Source organism: Rhinopithecus bieti, unplaced genomic scaffold (genome assembly GCF_001698545.2).
Source record: "Rhinopithecus bieti isolate Rb0 unplaced genomic scaffold, ASM169854v2 scaffold_76666, whole genome shotgun sequence".
In the NCBI taxonomy this organism is placed as follows: domain Eukaryota; kingdom Metazoa; phylum Chordata; class Mammalia; order Primates; family Cercopithecidae; genus Rhinopithecus; species Rhinopithecus bieti.
In genome coordinates, this window is record NW_016829831.1 from 1330637 (window position 1) to 1351628 (window position 20992).

General features: G+C 40.7%; 1 protein-coding gene across 1 annotated transcript in view; it reads right to left on the minus strand.

The window, feature by feature from the left end:
• IL1RL2 (interleukin 1 receptor like 2) overlaps positions 1-20630 on the minus strand; it is a 51219-nt gene extending 30589 nt beyond the window's left edge. The window contains 6 exon segments of the mRNA XM_017864997.1: positions 6633-6792; positions 16164-16359; positions 18896-19114; positions 19116-19128; positions 20285-20354; positions 20553-20630. Coding sequence (XP_017720486.1) covers positions 6633-6792; positions 16164-16359; positions 18896-19114; positions 19116-19128; positions 20285-20342 — 646 coding nt within the window. The 5' untranslated portion in view covers positions 20343-20354; positions 20553-20630.
• Positions 20631-20992: the final 362 nt, after the last annotated feature.

The window sequence follows — 20992 nt, forward strand, 5'->3', positions numbered from 1 at the left end:
TAGAAGAATCTGCCAATTGTCTCCCCTACAAGGACACCAAGTTAACAACTATCTACACAGAAGAAACACCTTCATAAGAACCAAAAATCACTCATAGTATCTGGTTTTAACTCTGTATCACAGAAAAGGACACTAATGAGAGAAAAAACAGTCCTCAATCACCAATGCCACCCTCACCAACCCCCCACAGTGGCGGCATGGTACTGAGAGTGTCTCTGGTTGCTGGGGAAGAAAGAACATAGCAATTGTGAGGCATGAACTCAGTGCTGTCATGTTAGAACAGAACAGAAAACCGGACCAAACTCAGCTGCCACCAGCCCATGGAGGGAGCATTTAAACTAGCCCTAGACAGAAGAGAATTGCTGATCCCAGTGATCAGAACTTGACTTCCCATAAATCTTACCACCAAAGGCTAAAGTGCTCTGGGTCTCTAAGTAAACTTGAGAGGCAGTCTGGACTGCAACTCTTAGGTGAGTCCTAGTGCTGCCCAGAGACCGTGTACTGGAGTGGGGCATGCAATATACCTCAGTATTCCCATCTAGGACAGCCAAGGGAGTGTGGGCATCACCCCTCTTTATCACCCCAGACTGCACAGCTTATAGCTGTAAAAGAGATGCTTTCCTTCTGCTTAAGGACAGGAGTGGGAAGAGTAGAGAGGACTTCATCTTGCATCTTGGATACCAGCTCAGCCACAGCAAGAGAGGACAATGATTAGAGTCATGAGGCCCCTGTTCCAGGCCTCCCAGACAACATTTACAGACATACCATGGGCCAGAAGGGGACCCACTGCCTTGAAGGAAAGGATTCAGTCCTTGCAGCACTCATCACCTGCTCACTGAAGAGCCCTTGTGCCATGAGTAATCAGTAGCAATTATCCAGGTACTATGGTGAATGCCTTGGGTGAGCGTCTGAAACTTGCTGGCTTCAGGTGAGACTCAGCACATGACCAGCTGCAGTGATTATAGGGCAAAACTCCTTTTGCTTGAGAAAAGCAGAGGGAAAAGTTTGTCTTGCACTTTAGGTACTAGCATAGCCACAGGGGAGGGTAGATCATGAAACAGGCTCTTGAGGTCCCCGATTCTAGGACTTGAATCTTGGCTGGCACTTCTGCACATGCTCTGGGCCAAAAGGGAGCCCAATGCCCTGAAGAGTGAGTCCCAGGAAGGCAGCATTGGCCACAAGCTGACTTAAGAGCTGTTGGACCTTAAGAGAACATCTGCGGTAGTCTGGCAGGACTCCTTGTGGCCGGCTGTGGCAGTGGCCATGGATAGTGAGGCTCCTCTGACTTTGGAAAGGGGAGGGAAGAGTGGGAAGAACTACGTCTTGTGGTTTGACTGCCAGCTCAGCTGCAGCACAAAAAAACACCTGATAGACTTCTAAGGTTTACTCTAACCCCTGACTCCTAGACGGCACCTCTGGATCCTCCCAGGGCCTGAGAGACCTCACCAATGGCAATCAGCCCTGATGGAAGGGACACAGGCTCGGCTGGCTTTGCCACCAGCTGATTGTAGAGCACCAGTGCCTAAAGCAAACATAAGCAGTAGCCAGGGAGTGGGTAAAGCAGGCCTTGGGCAAGACCCAGTGCTGTGCTGGCTTCAGGTCTGACCCAGCAGTCATAGTGGTCATGGCCACAGGGGTACCTATGTCACTCCACCCTCAGCTTTAGGTGGCTCAGAACAGACAGACAGACACTGTTTGGGAGAAAATAAGGGAAGAGAACAAGTCTGATATCCAGAGAATTATCCCAGATATTGTCCAAGATCATCAAGGTGGTACCTCTACAAGTCTGTAAGAACCACAGCATTACTGGGCTTAGGGTGCCCCCTAAAGTAGATACAGCTTAGATCAAAACACTCAAATCCTTTTGAAGGCCTTCCCAAGAAGGACAAGTACAAATAAGCCCAGACAGTGAAGACTACAGTAAACACCTAACTTTTCAATGCCCAGACACTGAAGAACATCTACTAGCATCAACACCATCCAGGAAAACATGACCTCCTCAAATGAATTAAATAAGGCACCAGGGGCCAATCCTGGAGAAACAGAGACATGTGATCTTTTAGTCAGAGAATTCAAAATAGCTGTGTTGAGGAAATGCAAAGAAATTCAAGATAACACAGAAAAGGAATTCAGAATTCTATCAGATGAATTTAGCAAGGAGATTGAAATAATGTTTTTTTGAATCAAGCAAAAATTCTGGAAATGAAAAAAATGCAACTGGCATATTGAAGAATGCATCAGAGTCCTTTAATAGCAGAATGTATCAGGCAGAAGAAAGAATTCGCAGGCTGGAAGACAGGCTATCTGAAAATGAACAGTCAAAGGAGACAAAAGAAAAAAGAATAAAAAACAATGAAGCATACATACAGAATCTAGAAAAGGGCCTCAAAAGGGCAAATCTAAGAGTTATTGGCCTTAAAGAGGAGGTAGGGAAACAGAAAAGAGTAGAAAATTCATTCTGAGGGGTAACAGAGAACTTCCCAAACCTAGGGAAATATATCAGTCCCCAAATACATGAAGGTTATAGAACACCCAGCAGATTTAATCCAAAGGAGACTACCTCGAGGCATTTAATCATCATACCCCCAAAGGTCAAGGACAAAGAAAGGGTTCTAAAAGCAGCAAGAGAAAAGGAACAAATAATATACAATAGAGCTCTAACACATCTAGCAGCAGACTTTTCAGTGGCAACCTTATACACCAGGAGGGAGTGGCATGACACATTATAAAAATGTTTACCCTAGAATAGTATATCCACAAAAATAACCTTCAAACATGAAGAAGAAATAGACTTTCCCAGACAAACAAAAGCTGAAGGATTTCATTCGCTGACCTGTCCTACAAGAAATGTTAAAGGGAGTACTCCAATCAGAAAGAAAAGGACATTAATGAGCAATAAGTAATCATCCAAAGGTACCAAACTCACTGGTTATAATAAGTACACAGAAAAACACAGAATATTTTAACACTGTAACTGTGGTGTGAAACTGTTCTTAGCCTAGAAAGACTGCATAATGAACCAATCAAAAATAATAACTACAACAACTTTTCAAGGTGTAGTCAGTACAATAAGATATAAATAGAAGCAACAAGAAGTTAAAAAGCAGGGGAATAAAGTTCAGGTGTAGAACTTTTATTAGTTTTCTTTTTGCTTTGTTGTTTATGCAAACAATATTAAGTTGTTATCAGGTTAAAATAATGGGTTATAAAATAGTATTTTCAAGCCTCGTGGAAACCTCAAACTAGAAAACATACAATAGAGACATAAAAAAATAAAAAGCAAGAAACCAAATCATATCATCAGACAAAATCACCTTCACTAAAAGAAGACAGGAAGGAAAGAAAGGAGGAAGAGAAGATCACAAAACAAGCAGAAAACAAATAGCAAAATGACAGGAGTAAGTTCTTACCTATCAATCATAACATTAAGTATAAATGGACTAAACTCTCCAATAAAGAGACATAGAATGGCTGAATGAATGAAAAAACAAGACCCACTGATTGTTTCCACACTTCACCAATAAAGACACACATAGATCGAAAATAAAGGGATGGAAAAAGATATTCCATGCCAATCGAAAACAAAAAAAGAGCAGGAGTAGTTATACTTAGAGAAAATAGATTTCAAGACAAAAACTATTAAAAAAGACAAAGAAGGTCACTATGTAATGATAAAAAGGTCAACACCCAACACTGAATCACCCAGATATAAAAACAAATATTATTGGAGCTAAAGAAAGAGATAGGCTCCAATACAATAACAGCTGGAGACTTCAATATCCCACTTTCAGCATTGGACAGATCTTCTAGACAGAAAATCAACAAAGAAACGTCGGACTTAATCTGCACTATAGACCAAATGGATCTAATAGATCCATTTACAGAACATTTCACCCAATGGCTGTAGAATACATATTCTTTTCCTTAGCACATGGATCATTCTCAAGGACAGACTATATGTTAGGTCACAAAACAAGTCTTAAGACACTGAAAAAATTGGAAAAATATCAAGCATCTTCTCTGACCACAATGGAATAAAACTAGAAATTAATAACAAGAGGAATTTTGGAAACTATACAAACACATGGAATTTAAATAGTATGCTTCTGAATGACCAGTGGGTTAATGAAGAAATTAAGAAGGAAATTGAATAATTTCTTGAAACAAATAATGGAAACACGACATACTAAAACATATGGGATACAGCAAAAGCAGTACTCAGAGAAAAGTTTATAGCTATAAGCGCCTACATCATAAAAAGAGGAAATACTTCAAATAAACAATCTAAGGGTGTATCTTAAAGAACTGGAAAAGCAAGAGCAAACCAGGTCCAAAATCAGTAGAAGAAATAAACTAATTCAAAATGAAAAAAACACAGAAGATCAATGAAAAAAAGTTGGTTCTCTGAAAAGGGAAACAAAATTGACAAACCTTTAGCCAGACTAAGAGAACAAGAGAAGAGATACAAATGTAAAATCAGGAATGAATAAGGAGACGTGACAAGTGTTATTGCAGAAATCCAAAAGATTATTAATGGCTACTATGAGCAACTATACGCCAATGAATTGGAAAATCTAGAAGAAATGGACAAATCCCTAGACAAATACAACGTATCAAGATTGAATCGGGAAGAAATCCAAAACCTAAACAGACCAATAACAAGTAACAATATAAAAATGTTAATAAAGTCTCTTTATTACAGAGAAAGAAGTCTCTTCATTAAAGAGAAAGAAGTCTCTTTATTAAAGGAAAGCCTGGGACTCGAGGGCTTCACCACCAAATTCTACCAAACATTTAAAGAAGAACTAATACCAATCCTACTCAAACTGTTCAAAACAATAGAGGAGGAGAAGATATTTCCAAATTCATTCTATGAGGCCAGTTATTACCCTGACACCAAAACCAGACAAAGACACATCAAAAAAAAAAAAAAAAAAAGAGAGAGAGAGAGAGAGAGAAAACTATAGGCAAGTATCTCTGATGAATATTGATGCAAATCTCCTCAACAAAGTACCAGCAAACAGAATTCAACAATACATTGGAAAGATCATTCATCATGAGCTAATGAGATTTATCCCTGGGATGCAAGGATGGTTTGACATTTGCAAATCAATCAATGTAATACATCACATCAACAAAATAAAGGATAAAAACCATATGATCATTGCAATTGATGCTGAAAAAGCATTTGATAAAATTTAACAGGCCTTCATGATAAAAACCCTCAAAAAACTGGAATTAGAAAGAACATGCCTTAATGTAATAAAAGCCATATGTGACAGACTCACAGCTAGTATCATACTGAATGGGGAAAAACTGAAAGCCTTTCCTCTAAGTTCCGGAACACAACGAGGATGCCCACTGTCACCACTGTTATTCAACATAGTACTGGAAGTCCTAGCTAGAGAAATCAGAGAAGAGAAAGATATAAACAGCATCCAAATTAGGAAAGAAGAATTCAAATGATCATTGTTGGCAAATTATATGATCTTATATTTGGGAAAACCTGAAGACTACACAAGAAAACTATTAGAACTAATAAATTCAGTGAAGTTGCTGGGTACAAAATCAGCATACAAAAATCAGTAGCATTTCTATATGCCAACAGTGAACAATGTGAAAAGAAATTTTACAAGTAATCCCATTTACAATAGCCACACATAAAACCATATGATCATTTCAAAAATATTAAAATGCATAGGAATTAACCAAAATTAAATACCTGGGAATTAACCAAAGAAGTGAAAGATCTCTATAATGAAAACTATAAAACACTGGTGAAAGAAATTGAAGAGGACACCAAAAAAATGAAAAAATATTCTATGCTCAAGGATTATAAATATAAATATACACATATGTAATATATATACCTATTGTGTATAATATGTAATACATCATTATTATATATAATACACCTTTTATTATGTAATATAGACACATTATATATAAATATATACACCTATTATGTGTATATATTATAAACACATAAATATATACACCTATTATGTGTATATATTATAAACACCTAAATATATACACCTATTATGTACCCACAAAAATTGAAAACTAAAAAAATTAAATTAGTGGCTTGAGCTAAATTATTCTTCCTCTAAGGTTCTACTTTCAAACCTCCAGGCATATGTTCAAGAGAGCTGGCTGCCCTGGGATGAGAACATGAGCAGCAGGATATCCCAGGACCATGTCCAGAACTCTGAGCTCTGAAGCACTTGAGGCAGGGGAGGCCTCAGCTGGAAGGCCTGCAGGAATATTCACAACAATGAAGGCTGAGGTGAATGAGAGTCATGTTCATCACATCTACCATTTTCTAGATACCTGTGTTTCATCAGGCACCCCAGCAGCTCTCCATGTGCATGATCTCATTTAATTTTCACAAATCAACCAAGAGTTTTGAGTGTTCTGTTGTTCAGAAGAGGGAACTAAGCTGCTCATGCCCTTCTGCCTCACTCTTCCCACCTTCTGATTCTAAGAGTGGCAGGTCTGAGAGCCTGCTAGCCTTCAGGGAAACCAAGACCTAGAATCACTCCTGTTCAAATCCCAAAGCCCAAAGCCAGAAGCCAGTTCCCACAAAGCCAAAAGAAGACAAGGCGACAGACATACATGAGCATACTTACTGATGTTCACAGTGATGCCATTTAAAACTTCGTACTGCTTCCCTGAGTGTGTCAGTATGACCTGACACGCGTAGTTCCCTCCGTCCTCTGCTGAGACATTGCTCACCAAAAGCCTGGTTTCCAAAACAGTGAACCGCTCCCCTGTAACCGCGTTACAGTCCTAATACAAATAAAAACAAAATTCAATTCAATGAATACTTAGAAACCTGTGTGATCCCTAGAATGTAGGTAATTTACAATCTAACTGAACGCTAGCTAGCTAGGTAAACAGAAAAATAGGTAGATGACAGATTGATGATAGACAGAAAGACACAGCAGAATTCCTTGCCCAGTCTGTATATATATATGTGTGTATGTGTATACAGATATACACAGATTTGACAAAGGATATTTTACAGGCTGAAGTGAATGATACAAACATTAAGTCTAGCAGGAGTTGAGAGGAGAGTGGCCTATGTGAGTTGGAAGGAAGACTACGTGGAGGAAAACTGAGTCTGGGTCAGTTTTTCACAGGAGGACATCAACAGGCAGGAACGTCCTCCACCTTCAGGGGCCCATGTCTGCCAGTGGACTCCCACTTAATGGCCCAAGTCCCTCTGCCAAGACTGGAAACCCGGGTTCGTAATGACTGCTCCCACTGCGGGCCCAATTACACTTTCTGCACTTATCAAGCATTGGACTTTATAGAAACGCAAAATAATTCTTCACCAACATCCAATTTGAAGGTCTGAACAGTGAGCAAAGGAAGCTGGCCAGGTTTATGGAGGGCAGATGTCACATCACTTCTCCCGCTCCCCCCGTCTCCTCCATGGACGAGGCAACAACCTCACACCCAACCAACCAGAAGACCAGTGAGTCTCAGGAATGCTTTCTCTCCCAGCAACCACCCAGAGGGTAAGCCTCACCATTCCACTGTCCTGTCCTAGGCTCACATTCTCATGCTAATCACCACTTCTTTTATACCTTGGGCCCACTTCTGAATTCTCCCAAACCTGTTCCCTGTCGTTCAAGAAGCTGCACTCCACAGAGTGACTGCTTAGCTAAGTGGTCCATTTGTTCATTCAAACATTGGAGTTCCTGCAGTTTGCTTGCACTGTGACAGGCCTGGCCATGCAGGACTAACATGCAATCCCTCTCCTCAGGAAGTACACAATCTAAAAGATAAAACCAACATGGAAACCCCTAATTAAATAAATATTTACCTGCCCAAGCGTTAAGCTCTCTCCTCACTTAGGCAGGGTTCAGAGTCACAGTTCATTCTCCACCCCTGGAACAGCATGAATAGAGCCGCCCAGCAGGATGCAGTAAATAATTAATGCCAAACAAGCACTGGTTTATTTATAATGTGAAATGCTACTTCCTAGAAGGCTTACATTATTTCCCTATAAATACCTGATATGGGAAACCAACTCAGAATCTGACAACTGTTTATCAAACAAAATGGGAGTTACTAATCAGAGTTAGATGTATAAAGCCATCAGACTCTGATACTGTGGTGTCTCCTTCTTCAGGATACAAACAAGCACTTTTTTTTTTTTTTTTTTTTTTTTGTGAGACAGTCTTAGCTCTGTCGCCCACTTCCTGAGCTCAGGGGATCCTCCCACTCCAGTCTCCTGAATAGCTGAGACTATAGGTATGCATCACCACACCCTAATTTTTTGTTATTTTAGTACAGACAAGGTTTCACCATGAAGCCCAGGCTGGTCTCAAACACCTGGACTCAAGGAGTCTGTCCACCTCAGCCTCCCAAAGTGCTAGGATTACAGGCGTAAACCACCGCACTCAGCCCAAACAAAGTACAAAGTCTAGTCCTTGCACTTCATAAACCTCTTCCCTGGACAGTCTTCCCTGGATAGTCTCCGGCTAGGTATAGTCTCTGGGCCTCCCTTTCTGTGCTTTCATGGTTGAGCAGTCGTCTTTCTGAAGGATTCATTCTTTCTTTCAAGATATACATATTTTAATCACCTTAAAGTTCAGCCTCGCAGTTGAAGGCCATTCTGTCGCTTTGCTATAACTTGAACTGCCTCTGTTCTGATCCACTGGAGCATTATTTCAAAGGTTAAACTCTCAACAAGCTTGGATTTAAATTTAAAATCTTTAGGGCAATGTCTCACTAACAAGATTTAAAATTAAAATATTAAGAACAATAGCGTCCACTTTTGAATGCCTTATACATTCCAGGCATCGTGAAGAAAACTCCTGACCCAGGATGTACAATATTTCAGAAACACAAAATAACCTGAGAATTCTTACTAAGATGCAATGAGTACAGAAGAGTGATGGAGATAAAACTGGTGAGGTAGTCAGGAGCCCTGTCACAGAAAACCATGAAAAGGAGATGAGCATCAGAAGCCTTCTGAGCAAGAGAATAAGATAATCAGATTTTCTTTTGAGAAACATCCTTTAGTTGCTGTGTAGTTTAAAGGATTAAAATCATGCAATGCTAAAGACCATTTAGATTTTATTTCCATAAACTGAGGCCAAATGGAACCTAAACTAAAGCAGGGAAGTAAGGATAGCAAGTAAAAAACAAAAAACAATGATTTTAAGCAGTTCCAGCCCACTGAATGTAGTGACAAATTTGGGACACGCAGAGGGAGCAGGACTTCTACAGTCCTAGCTTGGGTATGCAAAGGTGTTACTAGGAAGAAGAAAGAATGCAAAGAAATGGAGAAAATGGTTCTATTTGGGGTAAGATTAAAAAATAGCTCTAATCATGGTGCATGGGGTGAGTGGTGGGGATGGGAGGGTCTAAGGAGAATGTATATTAGACGGTTGGACAAAGGAACCCAGAGGGTGGAAGAAAGGTCCAAGTGGAAGAGAACTGGGAGCCACACGGAGAATATAGAGTGAAATGGATGGTTCTATAAATCATCCACTTGAATGTAAGCAAAAGCAAGCACAGAAGATGACCACGGCTCAAACTATGGGGAACCTCAAATCCTAAGACCCAACTATAGAGGAAAAAATTTCAGTGATGATTACAAAGGAAGTGCCAGAAAAAATAAAAATCATAATAAAAAAAAAAGATAAACAGAGACAAAGAATGAGTAAGTCTTAGAAGAAAACGAGAAAGGAGTTTCCAGCTGATGGGAGTGCCCAGCAATGTTGAATGCCACAATTAGGTTGAAAATGAATGTCACTTTAGCAACTAGAGAGCCCGAAGTAACTTTAGCAAGTCCAGATTGAGCACAGTGATGGGGACCCCAAACCACTGTGCTGAGGAGTAATTTGGGATTGAAACGAAAACAAAATTGGAGACATTACCACTTTTCCAGGTGTAGACAGATGTCTTAATACCCCAACCTTGTCCTCTGTCAGCTCTTCCATTTCAAAGACTTCCTGGGGACTTCTCTCAGTTTTCAATTCTCCCAGACATAAGCCAGGATTATCATAGGGATTTGCCATTATCCAGAACCCCTGTCTCCAAGTTCTTAAAATTAAATATATTACTTTCTGACTGATTCCCTGTTCCAGTTCATTCATTCCTTTATTGTAACTAAATAATAATAATCTCTAATATTTATGTATTAGGTACTTATTATGTACTCATGCTGAACTAAATGCTTCGTGGATAGATTAGGTCATTTACTCTTTGAAACAGGGCCATGAGACTATATATCTCTGTCTGGATTTAGCAAACAAAAATCACTCTGTATTTTATGCAGAAAAGGGTTCAAGACAAGATACTAGGTGCTTTGCAATATCTGTGAAAGTACTCAGGAAGTGGCATCGAGGCCAGAACCACACTGCCGAACTGGCTTGCCCTGAGAGCTGCTACCTCTACCACAACCTGGAAAGTAGGGAATTGACTCTGAAATACACCACCTGCAATTCAGAGACCAGGAGTTGCCACTTACACAACTCCAGTGTGTCAAGTAAAGCCACATCAGGAAGAGCCACCCCAACAAATAAAGCGGAATACTCAGCTCCCACAGATCTGGAGACTGGACACTTCAATACTGCTGGAGAAATTTCCGTGTCTCCAGGGCTGTGCGTTCCAGTAGAAAAAGCAGGAAGATCCACCATCCTCACCTTCACCTTTCAGCAAAGCCAGCTGCAGACATGGAATTCCATCCAGAGCCTTGGCAGTAGGTGACTCAGCAAAATGCAAGGTGGTTTGGTCATTTTATTCCTGTGTCTTTTTTGCTTTATGGCCTCTACAGGATATAAAGGCTCGCCATGGACGGTGAGTGTCTACTCACCATGGGCATCACACTTTTCCACCTGAACTTTCTATCCGTTCAACTCGCTTTTCTACCTTAACTGGAATTAGCCCACCTGACCTCTCTATTTTCATCTAATTTCCAAGCTCTTTCCGGTATCATTTCCTGTCCATCCTGGATTCATGTGTCCATCACTTCAATCACTTCACTTCCAATATCTCAACTCTGTAGCCCTCCGTCCTTCCAGCATCTTCACCTGCAAAGCCCCCATTCTGATGGATCCCTTCATCCCTCTCCTACAGGCCTCCAACCAGAGAGCAGAGCACTATAGGAGCTAATCACATAAACAGGCATCTTGGTACCACTACAAATTCATGGTCTTCACCTTAGCCATTCTTTGCATCTCCATCTATTTACCTACATTACTCTTTCAAAATTTCCCCATAACATATCCTTGCAATTATAAAAATTAGGAGCCCTCAGACATGAGGTCCCCCACTTCCTCTCCTCCTCCTTTTCCCTCATTTTATCAGTTCTACTTTATAACTTTCTGAAATGAACCACACTTCTTAACTTGATTTCTAGGATAGTCCAAATGATCAGCATGCCACCATTCTCAAGGCCTTCCAACGGATTTCACTACAGCCCCTACGGAAGGACTTTTCTCAAATGCGAATTTGCTCATGCCATTCTCCAGATGGTAGGATTCACTGTTGAAATGCTTTAGGTTGGCATAAACAGTGTTTATTTTCTAGCACCATCTTTCTACATGTGCCCTAAACTCTAACCAGGGTCCCCAAACACCATTCTCTTTCTCACCCAACACCTTTGCACCTGCTGCTTCCCTCTAATTACTGACCTTCCTTGTCGTACCCACCAGGCTAACTGTGGTCACTCTTCAAGCACAGTTCAAAGTCACCTTTTCCGGGAAGCATAGCTACAGACATTCCCAGGGTCTGCTCTGATTTCGCTTTCTGTATGTTCACCTCATGCTGTAATAAAATTCTTAGTTTACTTGTCTGTTTCCTCTGATAAATTGTAACTTCTTTGAAGACATATGACATCCCTTGGCACAGCACCAAGAAGATCAGATTCCAAATACTTGAAGAATTGATTCCAACCCTCTGGCTTTACAGATGACAACACTGAGGCCAAAAGAGTGATTCAGCAAATAGTAGTGGCAAAAACAGCCACACCTGGGTCACCAAAACTGAGCAGGTGGTATAGTATCAGGTGACCCCTGCTGCTTACACTGCTGGCCCCCAGCTTTTGCCTACTTTTGCAAGCCCAGGGGTTGTTTTTAAAATAAAGGCATCTAAGCCCCACCCATGGGTGACCTGCTTCAGTTAGTAGAGGGTGAGACTGAATATCTGGATTTTTAAAAGGTCCAGAGGATCAACTCTGATACTCATTTAGGATTGCTAGTCACAGCTCTGAGGCCCTCTCCAAGTGCTGCAGAAACAGAAGTTAGAATAGCCAAGGCAACATTTCAGAAAAAGGAAAAGCAGAGGACTTACACAAAACTTACAAGACTTATCTAATGCCATATTAATTAACAAGGATAAGGACTCAGTGCGGTGGCTGACACCTGTAATCCCAGTACTTTGGGAGGCTGAGACAAGTGGATCATCTGAGGTCAGGAGTTCGAGACCAGCCTGGCCAACATGGTGAAATCCCGTCTCTGGTAAAAATACCAGAAATTAGCCAGGCGTGGTGGCGTGTGCCTGTAATCCCAACTACTCTGGAGGCTGAGGCAGGAGAATTGCTTGAACCCAGAAGGCAGAGGTTGCAGTGAGTCAAGACCGCGCCACTGCCCTCTAGCCTAGGAGACATAGTGAGACTCCGTCTCAAAAAAAAAAAAAAAAAAAAAAAAAAAAAAAAAAAAAAAAAGAACAGAAAAGAAAAGGAAATGAAAGAAAGAGAAAGAAATAGAATAAGGGAATGCTACAGAGGGTTCTGAAACAGATCTACACACAAAGACCAATATGATTTAAGTCAGAGGTGGCATGCAAAGCAACGTGAAAAGAAGAGGTAAACCATAAGTCCACACAGAAAATAATTACATTTGACCCTACCAACACTACACAGTTAAAATCAGTGGAAAAAAACAATGAAACTTCAAGAAGAAAATATAGCAAAAGGTCCTTTTACCTTGGGGTAGGAAAAAGATTCTTAAGTCACGGAAAGTACTAATCACAAAGGAAAATCAGTACATTAGACTGCATTAAAACTAGGAAGTCTGAGACCTCATTACCAGAGTAGAAAAGCTAGCCATTGCTTAGAAGGGCACATTGTAACAATTACTCATATCCAGATCTATAAAGAGCTACTACAAATCAATGAGAAATAGACAAGAGGCTAGCAAACCACACACTGGCCAAATGTGGCTAACCACCTGTTTTTGTAAATAAAATGTTGTTGAAATGCAACCACACTCCTTCATTCCTATATTGTCTACAACTGTTTTTGTGCTTCCAAAACAGAGTTGAGTAGTTGAAACAGAGATCATCTGGCCTACAATGCCTAAAATATTTATTATTTGGTTTTTTACAGGAAAAAAAAAAAAAAAAAGATACCTCCTGGACAAGGTAACCTGCAGCCACTCAGGAGGCTGAGGCGGAAGGGGTCACTTGAGCCCAGGGGTTCAAGGTTACAGTGAGCTATGATTGCACTACTGCACTCCAGCCTGGGCAACAGAGCAAGAGCTTATCTCAAAAAAAAAATTTCACAAGCAAGCGCTCAAAGAGAAAAAATTACACACACACACACACACACACACACACACACACACATCCAAGTGCCAATAAGAAAATTTAAAGATCAACATTATCAGTTATAATCAGGGAAGTGTTAATTAAGGCTGAAATGAGACACAATTACTCACTTATCCAAATAGCAAGTTAAAAATGCTAATAGTACCATGTGTTGTCAGATATAGGGGCATAAATAACTCTTATACACTGCTGCTGGAACTGTAAACTGGCACCAATTTGGAAAACGGTTTGGCATTTTCTACATACCCTTACGACCCAACTATTTCGCTCTCGTGTAATATGTCCCACAAAATTGCATTCATAAGTGAGAAAAGTGTTCACACCAGCTTTGTTTCTAAGACCCAGCAATTGGAAATGACTCAAGAGTCTAACAATAATAACAGTGAAATAGTATAAGCAATGAAAATGGATGAAATATAGCCACATGCAATAGCATAGATGATTCTCACTGGTTCGCTATTGAGCCAAGGAAGCTAGACATAAATACTACATATGATTTTATTCAAATTAAATAAAATTCAAAAATTGGTAAATCTAATCTATGATAGTATAAATCAGGGAAGTGGTTATTTGGGGACTAGGGAGGCATAGTTTTTGCAAGATGGAAGAGGTGGGCCTTCAGAGGTGCTAGTAATGTTTTCTTAACCTTCGTGGGAAAGGGTAATTAAAAGGTAAGTTAACTTTCTGATAATCCAACAAGCTTGTCCACTTATGATTTCTGCATTTTATATGTACATGTCAAACTTCAATGGAAAGGTTTTTTTTTCATGCATTGCAAACAATCATACCCGGGATATATAAATATATAAAATCTCCTATAAGTCACAAGAAAATGGCATGAAAAGTAAAATAAGAAATATACCAAAAGATATGAGCAGGCAGTTCAGAAGAGGATCCAGAAATGGCCAATAAACATATGAAAAAAGTGGTCAGTCTCACTAATAATTAAGGAAAAGTAAAATAAAATAGCAAAAAGGTACATTTTATACCCACCAGATTGATTTTAAAAATCAAAGTCTTATAACACAAAGTTCAACACAAGGTTGTAGGAAATCTAGAATACTCCTGGTGAGCCAGGCATGGTGGTTCATGCCTATAATCTCACCACTTTGGGAGGCCAAGGCAGGAGGATCACTTAAGGCCCGGAGTTCGAGACCAGTCTGGGCATCACAGCAAGATTCTGTCACCACAAAAAATTTTAAAAATTACCTGGGCTTCCACATGAGCCCAGGAGTTAGGCTGCCATGAGCCATGATCACACCACTGTGCTCCAGCCTGGGCAACAGAGTGAGACTCTGTCATAAAATAAAATACTACTGGCAAAAGTATAAACGGATACAAAATTCTGTAAAGCAATTTTTGCAACATCAACAAAGTTGAATACTTTATTCATCTGCATGCCCTACAAATGAGCAATTCTAGGGCTAGCAATCATATATCTTAGAGAACCGCATGCACTAGCAAATATGCTTAAAAGACAGGTATAAGGACATTCACTTCCACATTTCTTGTGAAAGAGGGCAACTCCACTAACTAAATGAACATGAAATATGTAACAGAAAGGATCGACAAAATCAAAAGTTAGTTTTTGAAAAGAGTACTAGAACTGACAAGTCTCTGATGAAACTAATCGAGTAAGTGTGTGTGTGTGCGTGTGCGTGTGTGTATAAGAAAGAGAGAATGAATAATGACTAAAGGTGAACCTTACTTTGAAGGTTCTAATGTCTGCAGACATTAAAAGAGAAGAGCTGATAAACAATTTTCCAGAATATATGAAACCTTTAATGAAATGAGAAACTTCCTAAGACACAAAATCTTACCAAACTCACACAAGAGAAAGTAAGAAATCTGCGTAATCCTTTCACCATTAAAGAAATTGAATCAATAGATGAAAACCTTCCCATAAAGAAAACTCATGACTCGGAGGGTGTGCTGGCAAGAGTTAACAAGCAGGAAAAACTAATTCCAATCTCAAATAACTAGCCTGTGCTCCTCCACGCTAAGGGTTACTTTCTATGTCAACACATGCCAGGATCATCACGAAAAGAGAAATTTCGAAGATGAAAACATAAAGTGCAGAAAGATGAGCTTAAAAAAGAAGGGCTAGGAAGAGTTAGGCTATATATTTTTATTTGCTAGTATGGCATTATACAAGAATAATCACAGGGCACTAATCATGGTAGTGACACGTCGAGGAAGGTGTGATGAGCCCAGAGCAAATATGGAACGGTAGCAGGAAAGAGGTTTTCCAGGGAGTGACCTCTTGTGATTTGTGATTATTGAACCATGCGCACGTAGTATGTAATTAAACAAACATAATGTTAGAAAATAAAGAACAGCCTGAAAAACAAGAATAACTGGAGGAAGGTGGTGGATCCAAATAATAAAATATTACAAAGATACAATAACCAAAAAATTTTTTAAAACAGTAATTAGGAAGGTAACATCATCAATGACTGCTAGCTAACCAATCTATCTTAGGCACACAAATTTCTTTACCAATTCTGCCTAAAAAATACAACTTAACCTATAAAAAACAGTGGGTTTTAAAGAAAAGGAGGAAAAATATCAATAAGAAATTTTTTTTTTACCTTATACCACTTTATTGGACCCAAAACACAACTCTTCGGGAAGTGCAGATGACATGTGAGACTATCATCTTTTCCAAGATGTAATATTTGCTTGTACTCATCTGATACACTCGGTAAACCATTTATGGAAGTGTCACACCATTGTTTTTCAAAAACAGTTAGGTTTACATGTATTCTATGACAGCTGTCTCTACCCCTGTAAGACACATTGAGACCTCATAAACTCTTCTAAAAAATCACAAAGTCAAATAATTCAGCTTATTTTCAAATGTTTTCAAATCATTTTCACAGCACCATGCAAACCCTCTGCCTCTAACAAAGCAGTAAGCACCCCCCAAATCATCCATCACAAAAGGACAAATGGTATTTATACAGTGGAGAAACTGGACAACACCTTAACTGAGTGATCAAAATGGACATCACCAACTGGGGGCAAGTGGATGCCATGTGCCTCTGAGTAATTTTCTGAAGAGGACACAAGGCACTCACCTAGCATTCCAGCCAAAATGGCTGAACCTGACAAACACCAATGAAGGAGATAATACAAAATAATTGCTTATAGTCCTTAAAAATGTCAGTACCATGAAAAACAAAACTGAGAAACCATTCCAGATTAAAAGAAATTACATATTCATGGCAACCAAATGTGATGCATCATCCTAGATTGGTAACTGTACTGGGAAAGAAAGAAAAAAATTATAAAAGGTCTTCAATGAGACCATTGATAAGATTAGAATATAGATATAGATTAAGGTATTATATGATGGTTACGTTTCCTGAATTTGGTTTAACTATACTGTGATTATGTAAGAAATAAACAGATACACATTGAAAGGAAATAGGAAATATACACTGTTGATAGGAAATATACATTGAAATATTAAGAGCTAAGAGGATATGATGCATACAACTGAAATGGTTTAAAAATGGCTTAGGAGAAAAACATTGTTTATAATTTATATCATATATATGGTGAAAGAGAAAATTATAAGATAAATGTAAAATATATTCTTAAAAATGAGGAATCTAGATAATCTAGATAAAGGGCAGAAGGAAGTTCTTGATACTATTCCTGCAAAATTTATTTAAATTTAAAATTATTTCAAAGCAAAAAGCAAAAATATACAGTTTCCTAAATACGTATCCTATCTGGATGTTAGTAGTAAAAGTCTTGGAGAATTCATGTTCATTTTCCTTCATGGCAGGCATCCTTGTCTAATTTCTATTAAAGATTATTTTTCGTCATTTCACAGCTCCCAGATTTAAATAGTTTAAATCTAGCTTCGACATCCAGATTCATTTATGTGATGTATGATCTTCAAGTCTAGTTAATAATTCACATCCTAGGCTAAAACAGGAAAGCAGACCTCCACATGCTGAGTGGTTTATTAGCGACTAAATCTGTGGAAAGGAGCCAGGCAGAGCTAACGACCACTTCCACTTGTGAACCACTCGATTTTGTGCATTTTGTCTGTCTGGTGGATAGAAATGAGGAATCTGGCAGAAATCAGAGCGGGACATGGGCCATGCTGGGCCACAGAAAGGGGCCGGCAAATATCACGGAATCAAAACAAGAGAGAGAGAATGGAGTACCTACTTCACACCTGGTCTCAGTTAATTTGCACCTCAACCCTATCGGGCCAGCATTAATTCCATTTTACAGAAAAAAATAAGGCTCCGAGAGATCAAGTAATTTGTTAAGGTCATGCAAGCCAGTATGGGAGAGTCACAAAATTGTGACCCTCAAGCTAAATTTGGTCTACAGATGTGTTTTATTCAGGCCCAACAAAGCTTTACAAATTATAAAAAGTTGCACACACAAATTCCAATTTCCAGATTCCCTTGAAAAGTGAGACGATGGGCTTGATCCTAACAGACGGCTACCTTTGAGGGGCAGTCACCACCAGGCCTGTGTTACTCATTCACGTTTCTTAGCACGGGTTCTCCAGTGAGGTCTGGAACATGCTCGATGCTTACTCCCTGCCTTAAGCAAATTCCTTGTGAAAAGGGCTCATAGGAGGGTTATTCCTATCTGGATGTGCCATTTCCCACAAAAGCTTTTGGCATTTCAAGAAAGATGGCAGTGGCCAGGCTAGGTGGCTTAGGCCTGTAATCCCAGCACTTTGGGAGGCCAAGACGGGTGGATCAGGAGTTCAGTAGATCGAGATCATCCTAGCTAACACGGTGAAACCCCGTCTCTACTAAAAATACAAAAATTTAGCCAGGCGTGGTGGCACACACCGTAGTCCCAGCTACTTGGCAGGCTGAGGCAAAAGAATCGCTTGAACCCAAGAGGCAGAGGTTGCAACGAGCCAAGATCGCACCACTGCATTCCAGCCTGGTGACCGAGTGAGACTTCATCTCAGAAACTTAAAAAAAAAAAAAAAAAAAAAAGAAAGAAAACAAGAAAGAAAGATGGCAGCAATAATATTGGGACAGACACACTTTGTGAGTGGGTCTGGTCTGAGGTGCCATTTCCATGGGGAAAGATGCATATCAGATTCCAAAAATGATTTACAAATCTGTTCTGTTTAAAAATGTGTTCACTGGAAATTGTCTTGTAACAATTATAAAAACATACAACAACGTAATTCTTCTCAATGAGTTTTCTATGTTCATTAAGAATTTTCCTTAAAGAATTAAAGAATTTCCTTAAAGAATTCCTTAAAGAATTTTCCTTAAAGAATACATACACACACATGAGTTAGTTCTATTTTAAATGAAGAACTTACTTTATAACACATTGGTAGACTCCTGAGTCCCCCCATTCCATAGGGAGAAACAAAATCCAAGTCTCGTCCTGGTGAATTCTAGACTGTATGATTTTGGACACTGGGATTTTGCTAGAATTTTTATACCATGTTACACTGACTTCCCCAGATGTTATGGGAGGGAATGTACAATTAAAAGCAAAAGGCTGGCTTGCTGAAAGCATCTCATTTTCATAAAATGTCGTTGCATCCATCTAGGGAAAGAAAACAAAACGATTATCCGAGAAAGAAAACTTTAGTTCTATTTACTGTTAGTTTTTTTAAAAGCCTCTTCAATTTTCCAGCCAATTTGAAATTTTATTTGGGAGTTTCCTGAGTCTGAAAGTTTCCTAAAAATAGAATGCTGATTATAAAGTATATTCCAAGTTCTTCAAATGTATCCATAAGACAGAATTTACTCCGTTCCCTCCTCACAAACCTCTTCCCCATTGGGAGTGATTTCCCTCTTTCCTTTCTATTCTACGACCCTTAGTTCTTTTCATCCATAGAGTTCTTTACTCTGCACTCATGTACAGAGTAAAGGAGCCCTTCTTGTCTTTTCTGTTTCTGCTCTGCCACCCAGTTACTCTGCCTTGAGTAAAAGGTATTTCAATCCCAAAACGATTGTTTAAAAAAAAAAAAAAAAAAAAAAAAAAAAAAAAGTTAGTTCCCATTCTTTTTTTTTTTTTTTTTTTTTTTGAGGCGGGGTTTCACTTGTTATCCAGGATGGAGTGTAATGGCACCATCTCAGCTCACTGCAGCCTCCACCTCCCGGGTTCAAGCGATTCTTCTGCCTCAGCCTCCCGAGTAGCTGGGATTACAGGCATAAGCTACTATGCCCGACTAATTTTGTATTTTTAGTAGAGATGGGGTTTCTCCATATTGGTCAGGCTGGTCTCGAACTCCTGACCTCAAGTGATCCACCCGCCTCGGCCTCCCAAAGTGCTGGGATTACAGGCATGAGCCACCACGCCTGGCCAAAAAAGTTGGTTCATTCTTAAAGCTCATTTCTACCAAATTTCTTAAAAGAAATTTGTTCTATTGATGGTTTCCTTGCTTTCATCTTGTCATAAAATAACCCTTTATCATATAAAATAGGCAGTAGTAACTCCATTTGAGCATTTTTACTCAAGTCTTCACTTGCCATTTGCCTAACTCTTTCCCCTCCCCGAAGTCACCTCCAAGCTCAAAGGTGACATTCAGGGCTGAGCATCCCAGCACGTGGAGCTGGCTCTGTTTCCTCTTCGCCGTCTTGGGAGCATAAGCAGCCGTGCTTCGGCTGCCGCGATCCCCTGGGGTTCCCAGTGAGGCGCCAGGAGCCTGTGGACTAGGGCGGCCTCTGGGAACTGAGGACATACGGGACGGACGTACCTGCTGTGACAGACAGTGGAAGGGCGATGGACAACCCGCAGAGCAGCAAGGACCACATCCCCAAACCGGGCTGCAAGGAAGGGAGAAGAGGGTGGGAGGGGAGGGCGCAGTGGGGCGGGCCCGAGGCGCCGGCGTGGGCGACCTCGGACTCTCAAAGACAACCGCCCGGGCCGCTGACCTTCCCTTCTTCCTGGGGAGCCCTCTGACTTTGGCCCCACGTTTCCCCAAAGACTGCCCGTCCCCTGTCTCCTTCGTCTGGGCGCCCGACCTTTAGGATCCAAGGCAGGGAACTCGCCCCGCCGCAGAGGAGGATGGGCGAAGAGTGGGCGGCGGCGGTGCGGACCGCGTGGGAGCCGCTTCCGCCACCTGACAGCGAAGCAGGCTCGCGTCCAGAGCTCCCGCGAGGGCCAGGGCGCCCCCCAGCGCAGCCCGCGGCCTGGGTCCCGGAAGTAGGACCCCATCCCCGTCCGCGTCGCACGGAGCCTCCTTCCCTGCGCGCCCTCGTCCTCGGGATCCGCGGTCTCAACAGAAACCCCAAACACCGGCTTACTTGGGAGCAACCAGAGTAGGCCTACCTGGCAAGGGCCGGCGGGAAAGCAGAAAGGAAGGCAGGGAGCCGCTGGAGCTGAAAGTAGCCGCGAGCTCCACACCTCGACCCAGAGAGGGAGTCGTCTCCCCCATGGTCACCTAGCCGGTGGGAGGCCCGCC